At 42.9% G+C, this 13,918-nt stretch overlaps 1 protein-coding gene across 3 annotated transcripts in view; it reads left to right on the plus strand.

Annotated features, from left to right (window-relative positions):
• The window catches only part of LOC119969652 (parkin coregulated gene protein homolog), a 489,387-nt gene that overhangs the window by 1,708 nt on the left and 473,761 nt on the right, over nucleotides 1–13,918 (plus strand). Inside the window, exon 2 of one of the 3 annotated variants that reach the window (XM_038803588.1) lies at nucleotides 10,365–10,397. The exons of the other annotated variants lie outside the window; for them this stretch is intronic. Coding sequence (XP_038659516.1) covers nucleotides 10,365–10,397 — 33 coding nt within the window. The remainder of the gene's footprint in view (nucleotides 1–10,364; nucleotides 10,398–13,918) is intronic. 3 annotated transcript variants of the gene reach the window in all.

Genomic DNA, 13,918 nt, shown 5'->3' on the forward strand with positions numbered 1-13,918 from the left:
CACGAAGGGCAATTTAGCACAGCCAATCCACCTAACCTGCACATCTTTGGTCTGTGGGAGAAAACCAGAGCACCCAGAGGAAACCCACACAGACACGGGAGAACATGCAGACGCCACACAGACATTGACCCAAGCCAGGAATTGAACCTGGAACCCTGGAGCTGTGAAGCAATTGTGCTAACCACCACCGTGCTGACGTTTTTTTAAAGTCCGAAATGTTTTATTATTTTTCACTTAAAAGGAATTGTGGTTTGCCAATTGCTGTTACTGCCATTTTATTTATTTTTGTCCCCAATATCTATATCTCGAAGTTAACAGTTGTGGATAGCCTGAAGGCATGTTACGAATAATGTGTTTTATACATCGGACTATTTATTGATGATCGCATCTGCATTTCGCAGTGAATGAGTCTGTCAGACCTGTATTCTGTTGGGTCTTTGTCTTTCTTGGGTATCAGCAAAATTGAGGCTTGTGCCAGTGTAGGCGGCATGGTGTCCCTCACCAGTGAATCTGTGAACATCTCCCGCAGGTGTGGAGCCAGTGTGTCGCAAATGTTTTATAGAAGTCCACCGGAAATCTGTCTGGTCCCGGTGCCTTCCCTGCCTGCATGGAGTTGATGCTGTCCATGACTTTTCCCAGTTCCAGCAGTGCTTCCAACCCCTGTTTCCTATCCTCCCCACGACTGGCATGTCCAGTCCATTGAGGAACTGTTTCATCCTCAAGTCCCTTGCTGGGGGCTCGGAGGTGTATAGCCCCTGGTAGAAAGCCTTAAAAGTGGGCAGTATGGTAGCACAGTGGCTTTACAGCTCCAGGGTCCCAGGTTCGATTCCCGGCATGGGTCACTGTCTGTGTGGAGTCTGTACATTCTCCCCATGTGTGCGTGGTTTTCCTTCGGGTGCTCCGATTTCCTCCCACAGTCCAAAGATGTGCAGGTTAGGTGCATTGGCCATGATAAATTGCCCTTAGTGTCCAAAAAGGTTAGTTGGGGTTACTGGGTTACAGGAATAGAGTGGAGGTGTGGTCTTAAGTGAGGTGCTCTTTCCAAGGGCCGGTGCAGACTAGATGGGTCGAATGGCCTCCTTCTGCACTGTAAATTCTATGATTTTATGATACTGATTCTACCCCTTACATAGTCATCTATGTCATTTATATAAATGACAAACAATAGGGAGCCTAGCACGGATCCAAGTGGTACCCACTGGTCACTGGCTTCCAAACACTAAAGCAGCCGTCTATCATCGCACTCTGTCTCCTACTGCTAAGCCAATTATGAGTCCACGTTATCAAATCACGCTGTATCCTATGTGCATTTGCCTTCTTCCTAAGTCTCCCATGTGGGACCTTGTCAAAGACTTTGCTGAAATCCATGTAAACTACATTAACTGCACTACCATCATCTACACACTTGGTTACTTGCTCAAAAACGTCAATCAAATTTGTTAGGCATGATCTCCTTCTGACAAAGCATGCTGACTATCCCTGATCAAACCTTTCCTCTCCAAATGGAGCTAGATTCTCTCCTTCAGAATCTTCTCCAGAAGTTTCCCAACCACTGACGTGAGACTCACTTGTCTGTAGTTCTCTACAATCTTTCTTAAATAGTGGGACCATATTAGCTGTTCTCCAGTCCTCTGGCATGTCCCCTGTGGCCAGAGAGGAATTTAAAATGTGGGTCAGAGCCCCAGCCATCTCCTCTCTCACCTCCCGCAGCAGCCTGGGGCACAATTGAAATGAAATGAAATGAAAATCGCTTATTGTCACGAGTAGGCTTCAATGAAGTTACTGTGAAAAGCCCCTAGTCGCCACATTCCGGCGCCTGTCCGGGGAGGCTGGTACGGGAATTGAACCGTGCTGCTGGCCTGCTTGGTCTGCTTTGTAAGCCAGCGATTTAGCCTTGTGAGCTAAACCAGCCCCTCTGACTAATTCATCTGGACCTGGAGATTTGCCCATTTTTAAGCCCACCAATACTTCCAATACCTTGTAACTCCCTATGACAATTTGCTCAAGACCCTCAAAATCTCTTACCCAGTTCCATAACTACCTCCTCATTCTCTTGGATGAAGACAGATGTGAAATATTCATTCAACACCCGACACAATGTCCTCTGGCTCCACCCACATATTTCTCCCTTTGTCCTTAATGGGTCCTACTCTTTCCCTTGTTCTCCTCTTCCCATTGATATACTTAGAGAATATCTTGGGATTTTCCCTACTTTTACTAGCCAGAGCTTTCTCATATCCCCTCTTAGCTATCATAATTAATTTCTGAAGCTCCATCCTGCACTTTCTGTACTTCACTAATGCTTCTGCAGACTTCCTCCCTATACTTCTTAAAAGCGTCTCCTTTCCTTCTCATCGTGTCCTGAATGTCTCTGGTTATCCCATCGTTTTTTGAGCATACTTTCCAGTTTGTTGGATCTTTAGGCAGATTCGCTCACAGTCATTTGGTCACTGCTTGACCTGCTCAAAACCCAATGAACTGGAATCTTGTAACCAGAGTTACATTAAAAAATTGAACACAGTCGAGTAAGGTAGAAACAGTGGATTAAATTGTTCCATGACCATTCTCTTTGCACCCCCATTCCCCCAGCCTCTCCCTCCCATCTTCCTTCAGACCTACAAGCCCTAATTCTCCATTGCCGATTCCAGTCTGTTATATTTTTCCCATCCACCACTTGAGACCTTCAGCCATCAAAATTCCATGCTCTGGAATTTCCTTCCTAAATCTTTCTTCTGCTTCATCTCTATTTCAAGACTCTCCTTAAACTCTATCTTGAAAAAATGTTTAGTTTTTTTATGCCCTGCTAATCACTTCTTTGACTTTCATCACACCTCTGTTGATTGTTTTTGAATGTTAATGTGGCTACATTAACATATATGGCTATATGTGTGCAGGTTATTGTTTACAAAACAATACAGCAGGTCATACAGTAAATATTAAATGAAATGGACCAACTAAAGTCAAAAACCTTTCCAATTTCATGTGCCACTTCCACAATCAGATTCAAATAATTTCTACATTTCTTTATTTAGTGGTATTTTTAAAATTATAGAATATACTTTACTGTGTTGTATGATCAGATCTATTGTTCTGCAGTTCGTTGCTATCTGTTTTGCTGCTGCAGGTAACAACATGAGAAGATATACATTTTTTATTCTTTATTAAGCTGATGATACTGATCTTTACATGGGATCCTGATTTGACTCTGAACTCCAGCCTCTCATGATAACCAGTTAACGGTTCTGAGCTAGATCAGGGTGTTTGCATGAAATAAATTTCATTACAGCATGAGCAAGCAGATGCACAGGGTTAGCTCAGTAACTGTTTACAATTCAGTATTTGTGTCTGGAATTTGTAATTGATTTTTTAAAATGCTGAATCTTTTATACTATTCTATAGGCTATGGAATATGAATATAGACAGATGTCTCTTCCAAATTAGCTTCCACCAAGCCTATCCCGTCACCAACTGCCATCCACATGTGGGATTTGTAACAGGAATAACTCATAGAAATTAAGAGAATTGAGGCTAAATCATCTTTATACTTATTGTTCTGAGTTAAGTTTATTTTTTCAGGGCCATTATTCAGAGGCCCTGGAGTTCTTCACACTACCATTGCTCTATCCTGCCTTTGACTCTCCTGTGTAGCTCCCGCCGGTAGATTCCGTTGTGAGATCCTCTCCAATAGGTAAACTGCCTAGTTGAGCCTCTGCACATCTCTTACTTAAAAAGAAAACATGATCTTAAAAGTTCACTTGCATTGCTTACCAGCAGCTGCAAAATTGAAGCAAATCTCAGGTTAAACCACCACCAGTCAGCTCTCCCCCTTAAAGGACAAAGCAACCTATGGTCATCTGGGACGATGATGACTTTATTTTAAGAACATTGCTTTATGTGGACCTCATGCTGTATGCCATTCCCTTGAGCCAAAAAGGTTTCCACCAGGCAGCACACTCATCCAGGTCATAGTCACAATATGTTCATGCTGTGGCAATCCTTCTATGTCACCTTTACCGACCATGAGAAATAAAAGACTGGCTCCTGAGCTACAAGGGTTCAGGATTCCTGTTCAGAATTTGAGAAGAACAGAGAGGAGAGGAATGAGGAAGTACAAAAGGAAGTATAGGGAAATGAGTAGGAAGAGAGGTGAAGAATTTGAAGGAACTTAGGATTGTGAAGTAGAGCTTCAATTCAATTCAAGGTTACCGGTTGTTCTTGAGCATTGCTGAAGCTCAGTAGAAATTCAAGTTAAAAACTTGTCAGGTGCAAATAAGAATTGTTTTATTTGGAGTTCATTGGTTACAACTTGAAAATCATTTAAAAGGTAGTTTGTAGACAATTTGATTTTCTTCAAAGAATCACAGGAATTATCTTCTGAGACAATAGCCTGAACACAACTTTAAAAGTCAAAGTCTGAAGTCAAAGTATGAAAATGAAATATGAATACAGAACTCTTTTCTAATTCTCTTCCTTTACTTTCTGGCTCTCTCTGTCTTTCTCTCTTTGTCTCTCTTCTCTTTCTTTTTCTCTCAGCTTTTCTTTCTCTCTTTCTCTCTGCTTTTCCTTTCTGTCTTTCTCTCTTTCTCTCTAAAACGGTGGCCAAATCATCCATGGATATACTATTTCATATCTGTCTTAAGCGATCCGATCACACCCCAATATAATCCTAATTGGTTTGGGTTTGGACTCAAACACATATGATTTGATAACAAGCCGCCCATCTTCACGATGTAACATTACTTCCAATTGTTGCTTGTCTGTATATTTTTCATGGGATATTGTGCTTTATCAAAACCAGCAATGTTGACCTACCTATTGCCACAATGGAGACCTCATGTTGACCTCACTGCTGCAACAATGGAGACCTTATGTTATCTCATCATACCAAGCGAGGCATAATTCCGAAAATATGATTCAAACTGTCTTTTATAAGATTGTTTCAATGAGAATGTTGGAATCAAATATATATATTATATTTGATTCGATGTTTTAACTGTCCATTTATTAAAAACAAGGCAACACAGTCTAAAATGTTTCAGCTAGTATAATCGTGGGATGTGATTTACCCTAATCTCAAATGGCGTGAGAATCATGCAATCGTCCATTCTTATTCCTCGTTGCCATGGATTCAACCCTTGTCCTTGGAAAAAATGTAATGTTCTTATCAGACTTCTGTGTTTTGCAAACTCATGACTGAGTTTGGAAATTGTATGTTTCTTTCATTTTAAAACTGGGAATTAATATTTATGCTTTAAGCAGCTTTTTACCTATATTAAGTGTATTTGAAATACCTGGCTTCTACAAGAGGATAAAACATAGTGCCTATCATCACAGGCCTCATGCAATTGAGTAATTCATGAGCACTACCAGTAACCTTAACCACACCAATTCATTCACCAACAACCTCCCCTCCTTATCTTTGCAATATGATTGAATATCAAATTATCCTCTTTCCAATAACATAAAAATAATAACACCCAGAAAAAATGCATTCCGCTCCAAATTTATAGAACACTGATTAGTTAATTTTTGTTTTATATAATCATTTTCTTAGTGCCTTTGCCTCTACTCGTGCTCCTACAAGGTACTTCCCTTGTGGCTGCAGAAAGGGTGATGGATAGCTGCTGACCTCGAAGTGAGGATAGTGCAGATTCCATTGGCGAATGTTCCCAAGAAGGTTTGATCCTAGAAAGCCCAGCTTCATATTGTACTATTTCAACCTGGACGGCAGCAATCTGGGTTGGCTGGCGGATAGACATTGCAAGGGCTCTTGTGGCGGAGGAAGGGGTTGGAGCATAAATCATGTCACCCTGAGAGAGGAAAGCATGTTCATAACCCCTGAGACAAATTGCCATTCTCAGCTATCTTACTGAATTGTTGGTGAACCACTTGATGAATGATGCCCTGAAAACCACTTTGATAAGTGATATTCGGAGCCATAATGACAGCAATGCAGAGAAACACCCTGCTAAACATGGCTGAAACTGGACAGACAAATGTTTTGGTTGAATCAATATTTCCAAGTTTTCTGATGACATGAAGCATGGTGGGAAGGTGCTGTGTGAAGGATATTAAGAGGCTTCAAGGTGATTTAGACAAGTTGAGTGAGTGGGACAAATGCATGACAGATGCGGTATAACATGGATAAATGTGAAGTTATCCACTTAGGATGGAGAAACAAAATGGCAGAGTGTTAATTAAATAGTGATAGATTGGGAAATGTTGATGGACAAAGGAACATGGGTGTCCTAATACACCTGCCACTGAAAGCAAGCATACAAATGCAGCAAGCCATTAGGAAGGCAAATGATATATTGGCCTTCACTGCAAGAGGACTTGAGTACAGGAGCAAGGATGTCTTACTGCAGCTGTACCAGACCTTGGTGAGACCACACCTGTAGTAAGTGTGCAGCTTTGGCCTCCTTATCTAAGAAAGGATATACTTACCATAGAGGGAGTGCCGTGAAGGCTCACCAGACTAATTCCTGGGATGATGGGATTGTTGTATGAGGAGTCATTGAGTCGACTTGGTGTGTATTCACTGAAATTCAAAAGAATAAGAGGAGATCTAACTGAAACATGTAAAATTCTGACAGGGCTGGACAAACTGGAATCAGAGATGTTGTTTCCTTTGGCTGGAGGGTCGATAACAAGGGGTCACAGTCTGAGGACACGGGATTAGCTAGGGGAACGGAATCACTATTGACCTTTGTATAAAAGCTTGGCCATACCGACCAGAACAGAAACCCGATAGGGTTTTACTGGGCAGTGTATATATCATGCTGTAAATAAAACTTTATTTCTTTATTTTACTTGGTGTGGTATCAAAATGTGGATGATGAAAACAGCTGCTGTCACAAAAGCAAAAGTAAGAGTAAAAGTAAGCGAAAAAAAAGAGAGTTAAACCAAAACTAACAAAGAGAGAGGTACCAAATGAAATGAAATGAAAATGAAAATCGCTTATTGTCACAAGTAGGCTTCAAATGAAGTTACTGTGAAAAGCCCCTAGTCGCCACATTCCGGCGGCTGTTTGGGGAGGCTGGTACGGGAATTGAACCGTGCTACTGGCCTGCCTTGTTCTGCTTTAAAAGCCAGCTCTTTAGCCCTGTGCTAAACCAGCCCTGTGCGGCATGTGGCGCAGTAGTTAGCACTGGGACTGCAGCGCTGAGGACCCGGGTTCAAATCCAGGCCCTGGTTTCACCCCCACAACCCAAAGATGTGCAGGTTAGGTGGATTGGCCACATTAAATTGCCCCTTAATTGGAAAAAAAATAATTGGGTACTCTAAAAAAATGTTTAAAAGAGAGCGGTATCAAGATGGGAACAGATGTTGTAGTCTGAAATTGTTCAATTCAGTATTGAATCCAGAATGCTGGAAAGTGCCTAATCAAAAGATGAAGTGCAGTTCCTTTAACCTTATTGAAACACTGCAAGAGGTGGAGGATAGAAAAGTCAGATTAAGAGCAAAATAGTGAATTAAAATGGCTGGAAACTCAATGTCACGCTTGCAGATTTAACAGGGATGTTCAGCAAAACAGTTACCTGATCTATGCTTGGTCCTATATTGTAAGGGTGTGGCACACATAGGGTTAATATGGCACTGAGTGCAGTAAGATAGGTAAAAGCTCAGTTGGCTAGACAGCTGATTTCATGATACAGAACGAGGCCAGCAGCGCGGGTTCAATTCCCATTCTGCCTGAGGTTATTTGTGAAGACCCGCCTTCTCAACCTCACCTGAGGTGTGGTGATCCTCAGGTTAAATTACCATCAATCAGCTCTCCCCCTCAAAGGAGAGTGCAGCCTATGGTCATCTGGGACTATGGCAACTTTACTTAATATGGGACTGAGTGTAGTACCAGCCACACAGTGATTGATGTAAGAGAGCACATGCCCTGCACCCAGAGTCAGTTGAGTGTTGGACAGAGTTGTGTGTATCAGCAAGCACGGAGACAGCTCCTGGTTTGCACCCTTTACTGTGTATTTGTAAATTTCTCGAAGAGTCAATAAAGATTTACAGTTACACTATGTATGACTACAAGGGCTTCTTCACACCTACCCAACTGTAACTAACACCCCACAACCGGTCCCTCTGAAGTACAGCAGACTGCATTGTGAGGAAATAATGAAAAATGGTTACAAGAAACAATAGGTAATTTTGCTTTCATTTTTCCTAAAGTGCACATGAAAGTTATATAAATTATATATTATACAATACATCATGCACATCTTGTAACACCGCTGTTGTGAAACAACAAAATCCTGGATTCACTATGAACAGTTCCAGAGATCTACCATATTTACATATAAGTCTTGCAGGAAGCTTATGGTTTGTCTGTTGCACTTAGCTTTTGAATGCCAAGTTAAAAACAGCAACAAGTAGGAAGCCCCAATTAAAACATTGAATCCGGGTACCTAAACTCACACAAAGAGAAACTATCACTCACAATAGGCTGTTTACCTCACACTACACTGCAGTGGCCATCAAAGTCACTGTGACTGGAAGATCCTGCTGGCGGGAATGGCTGGATAATTTTGGCCAGTAATTATGCAAGATACAGAGGAAAATCCACAAAACTTCCTAAAAGCAATTATAACAAACAGTAACAGATGTGGATTATCACTGAACTGTAGCAAAACAGTGTGTATGGTAATATTAAAGAGGACTACACATATCCACAAAATAACATAATAAATGAAATGAGTAGAATTTTTTTTTAACCTGAGTAGCCTAATAATATCTGATGGAAATAGTGATCAAGAAATCAAAAAATGTTTAACACTTGCAAAAGAAAAGGAGAATTAGGTAGAAGCATCTTCAATAGTTTTAGCCTCCGCTACGGGCAATAACTTGAATCTTTACTGTTCCAATGTTCGGACATGCAATTCCCTGTTCCCTGCTGATTCGGTGATGTCGCTTGCAATTATTCATCACCCTGTCCTGCAAGGGAGAGGGCAGTAGGTAGATCAGTGTGATGTAACCATGATGTGGCTGTCTTAGTTGGGCAGCACGGAAGCATGGTGGTTAGCGTAAATGCTTCACAGCTCCAGGGTCCCAGGTTCGGTTCCCTGCTGGGTCACTGTCTGTGCGGAGTCTGCACGTCCTCCCCGTGTGTGCGTGGGTTTCCTCCGGGTGCTTCGGTTTCCTCCCACAGTCCAAAGATGTGCGGGTTAGGTGGATTGGCCATGCTAAATTGCCCGTAGTGTCCTAAAAAAAAAGTAAGGTGGGGGGGGGGTTGGGTTACGGGTATTGAGTGGGGTGACCATTGCTCGGCACAACTTCGAGGGCCGAAGGGCCTGTTCTGTGCTGTACTCGTCTATGTCTAAGTCTAAGTCTAAGCTGGCACTGTTTGCAAACTGAGAGATGTGGGTGGGAAGCCAGCAGCAGTGCTAATGTCAGAGGGTAGGGTGAAGTTATGAATGTTATGTGTGAGTCGTGGTTGATAGAGATTATTGAACAAAGAGTGATGGAATTATGGTGCATTGAGTGGTGTTTGAAGCTAGTGGTGCAACAGGTAGCATGATATGACATTTGAAGGTGAATTCATTGACTTTGACCATTCATGTGAGATTATTGAACTTCTTGCAGCGTTGCTTCTATGTCCTTGAGGGTAGACTTCCCACATTGACCACTACAACTATCTACTCCCACTCCCTTTGTAGAGTTTTCTGGGGGACCTCATGTCCTCCAGTTGAAAGACATCTTTCTCCTCCTGGCCACCTGCTCCAGCAAGGCATCTACATAAGAAAACCTTAGAGTGCACACTTTGCTATGTTATGCCATAATTCTCTTGCACCCATTTCAGTAGTTCCAGCACCCATTTCAGTAAACGTGTGCCTCCCCTTTAAGAGATACACATGCTGACTTCAGTTAATACAAGCTCACTTATATAATCCGAGTGTCAAACAAATTTAAACCCCCAGCTGAAATGGACAAGCATCAGCAGTGCATTGTGTTGCTTGCATGCAGCTATCTTGCAATCATTAGGCAATACAAAGTTTGCATGCCACCTGTATCAGGAGCGATGGGTACAAGCTAATTTGCAGTCCAATACCCATGGCCACTATGATTAGAATGCAATAGAAAAGGGAAACCTATGACCAATGTGGGTTCATACTACTGTGGAAAAGTGAATGTAGGAAGTTCAGAAGAGATGTAAATGAAAGGAAATTAGAGAGGCCAAGAGTATATGCGAATAGATTAGCAGCTAACAAAAAAGAGAATCCAGAAGTTCTTCATAAAATATATAAATGGTAAAAGTGTAGTCAAAGGAAGAATTTGTCTGTTTACTGACCAAAAATAAATAATTAATGTAAAGGCAGAGGGCATGGCTGAAGCACTAATTAAGTACTGTCTTCACTAAACAGGTGGTTGCTACCAGTACAGCAGTGGAGGAGGAGGTAGGAGAAATATTGGATAGGATAAAAATAAACCAAGAGGACATATTTATACGGTTGGCATTCTTCAAAGTAGAAAAGGTACACAGTCCAGATGGGATGCATCCAAGGTTAGTAAGGGTGCAAATTGCGAAGGATCTGACCGCAATCAGCCAACCCCCCTCAGATTTGGGAATGGTATTAAATAGGACTGGAGGATTAACTAAATGTTAAACCCCTCTGCCGTCCTTTTTTTAAAAAGGGGAAAGGATAAACAAATTAACTACAGATTATTTAGATTAATGTTGGTGGTGGGAATCTTTTAGAGACAATAATCTGGCGTGGTATGTGGAAAAGCATTGGCTAATAAATGAAAGCCAACATGGATTTGTTAAAGACAGATCATGTTTCATTAACTTAATTCACTAACTTTATTGAGTTGTTAGGAAGAGAAAAAGTTGTTGAAGGTAGTGTAGTTGATGTTGTGTTTATGAACTTTCAAAATGTATTTGACTAAGTACCACACAATAGATTTGCTAGCAAATTGGAAGCCTCTGGGAGTAAAGTGACAGTGGCAGCATGCACATGACATTGTGCACATGGCTAAGAACAGAAAGCCAGAGAACCACTTGGGTAAACAGGGCATAATTTCAAATATCATAGATTAAACTAAACTTGATGAGGAGGATAGTAACAGATTTCAGGCGGGCATAGATTGGTGAAATGGGCAAACACATGACAGATTAAATTTAACACAGCAATGTAAAAAGCTTATTTTGGTAGGAAGAATGAAGAGATGCAATGTAAATTAAATGCGGTGCAAGAATAGAGATATCTGGGGATTTATGTGTACAAGAATTTGAAGGTGGCATGAAATTTGAGGAGGCTGATTAAATAGCAATGGGATCCTTAACATTATTAATGGTAGCTCATCATCACCTTCTCGGGGCAGTTAGGGATGGGCATTAAATGCTGGCTGTTCGAATGACACCTATAATTCCACAAAAGAATACATTTAAAAAATTGAAATGGGGGTGGAATTTTGCACTCTGTGACACTGTCATGTTGGCACTGCCAGGGTAGCAATGCAAGGTTGGCACTGCCAGGATGCGACTGTCAGGGGACAAGCATGTCCCTTTCTTCCTATACTTACCATTGCGCCCCGGGCAGGTTTCCCTCCATTGCTTCATGTTTTGCAAAAATTCTTGTAAACCTTGCCAATGAGATGTGATGCCATGTCGATGCGGGGGATTTCTTTCTGTGGCAGAACATATGGCACAGAAGCCCTTTAAGCATATTAAAATTTATTAAAATATGCAGGTCACCGGTGAGGGGTGGGGAAAATCAGGGAACGAGATCTTGCCGCCAAGATTCTTGTTTTAGCGGTCTCTCCACAAGGACAGTGACCCAGGGCCGGGATAGAACCCGGGTCCTCAGCGCCATGAGGCATCAGTGCTAACCACACATATGGACACCACCCTACACTCCCCAAATGAGGACACCCCGCTATGGGGTCCCTGGGGGTCCCCCTCTTCAGGCCCCCCCAAGTGCCCTTACAGCACTCCCATTCTTCTAGGACCCCCACACATCACCCACCCAACTACCCGGAGGCCCATGCTTACCTGCCCTGCACTCCCTCAGTCCTTCAAATCCCCCTCCACCCTCAGTGCCAGGGTGGCAGTGTCAAGGCACCAGGTGGGCAGTGCCAAGGTACCCACGTTCCAGGGGGAAGGCCAGAGAGCCACCCTGCACTTACCCTGACTACTCAGGGGTCTCCAGTGGCCCAGGAGACCCACTGGGCGCCATTCTGCCTGGTCCATATTTGTGTGGACCAGCAATGATCGGCGCCTGGCTGCAGCCTCGCTGAGGAGGCCGAGGAATCGCGGGAGGCCGTTGGATCCCATGCAGGTAGGTCATAAGTAGGTTATTCGACTCCGTCCATTTGGGGTGGGGTTCCAACTCTGACGTCTCGCGGGACTTCAGACAATCCCGGGAGATGTGGAGCCTGTTGGGAGGCTCGCTGGAGGCCTCTCCCGGCATTCTCCGGCCATGTTGCACTCAAGCGAGAGCCCAACGCGACGGGGGATTTGCGCCCCTGGACTAATTTGAGCTTTACCAAAGTGCTAGCATAAGCATAATGGGTCAAATGGCCTTCTGTACTGTATCATTCTATAATTATTTGCTAAATTTGGGGAATTATGTTTGGTAGGAAAAATAAGGGTCACAGTAGGCTCAAGGTAGGGCCGACTGACACTTCCACCACTCCACCATAAAATGGGAGATGTGTCAGGACAGGTGGGTAAGCTGCATGTAGAAAGAACAATTACTGGGGTATTATCACAACTGAGAAGTTATAACTATCAGAGAACATATCTGATTATTTTTTGTCCAGAAAAGAGGAAATAGGGATGATCTGATAAGGATCTTGAAAATTATGATGTTTTGACTTGTGGGAAAGACCAAAATGAGGGACTATAAAAGATCGTCATCATAAATCCGCTAGGAAATTGAGGAAAAGCAATTTTGCCCACAGAGTGGTTAGAACGTGGAACGCTCTTCCACAAAGAGCAGTTGTGATGAAGAGCATGGATGCATTTAATGGGAAACTAAATAAATACATGAAGGAGAAAGGAAAATAAGAATATGCTGATAGGGATGAAGAAGGGTGTGAGGTGACTTGTGTGGAATATAAACATTGGCATGGATCTGTTTTGCTAAATGACCTGGTTCTGCGTGGTTTGTTCTGTGTAAGTCATCAGATAATGCAGTACAGAGAGCATGCTCAAGTCTGACTTCGAGACAAGAATGTTGCCAACTGAGCTTCAACTGTCAGTTAAGTTTCCCTTTGCATAGTTTTCGTACTTGCACAGTTTTGTCCATCTTAATTTAATTGGTCCAAAACTTCCTGGTTCCCCAGCGTTACATTTAGAGGGTACCCAATGATGCACTGGGGAATCACTCTAGGAAGTTCCCAAGTAAGGATTTACCCGACAATTGCCCAGAAGTGCTAATGTGCTGGGTTGGAAACCATTCGACAGAAGCGGTTTAAATCGTTAACTTTGGTTGGTTCTGCCAGCTTTATCCTATAGTTACTCTGGCGTTAAAAGTGATTTTTTTTTCTCCTCTAAATCTTTCAGAGTGACTATTAAAAAAATCCAGCCACGCACAGGACACCCCCACAACACATGACCCCCCCAGGGACCCACCATAACAGCCACACCCCCGACTGTGACCCCCAAACCTGACCGTCCCCATCCAGTCCGACAACCTCTCCCTCCCAGACTGAACGCCCCTTCTGGACTGATGCCCCCTCGCCAGTCTGACCCCCTCGCCCTCACAAACTTCCCCCACTATCTGATCACTTACCTTTTAATTGCCCCTTGAGACACTCCTTTACGACAGCTGGTGCAGTAGAAAAGGGATGTTCCTTACGTCTTTGCACCCTTCGCTGCTCCTGTCCAGCCAGCCTGAGTGGGGAAGGTTGGGTGAGGCAGCGGCTTTCGAATCTCAGCGAAGTTAAGTCCTTCGAGAGTGGCAGTCCAAAA

Source organism: Scyliorhinus canicula, chromosome 1 (genome assembly GCF_902713615.1).
Source record: "Scyliorhinus canicula chromosome 1, sScyCan1.1, whole genome shotgun sequence".
NCBI lineage: Eukaryota > Metazoa > Chordata > Chondrichthyes > Carcharhiniformes > Scyliorhinidae > Scyliorhinus > Scyliorhinus canicula.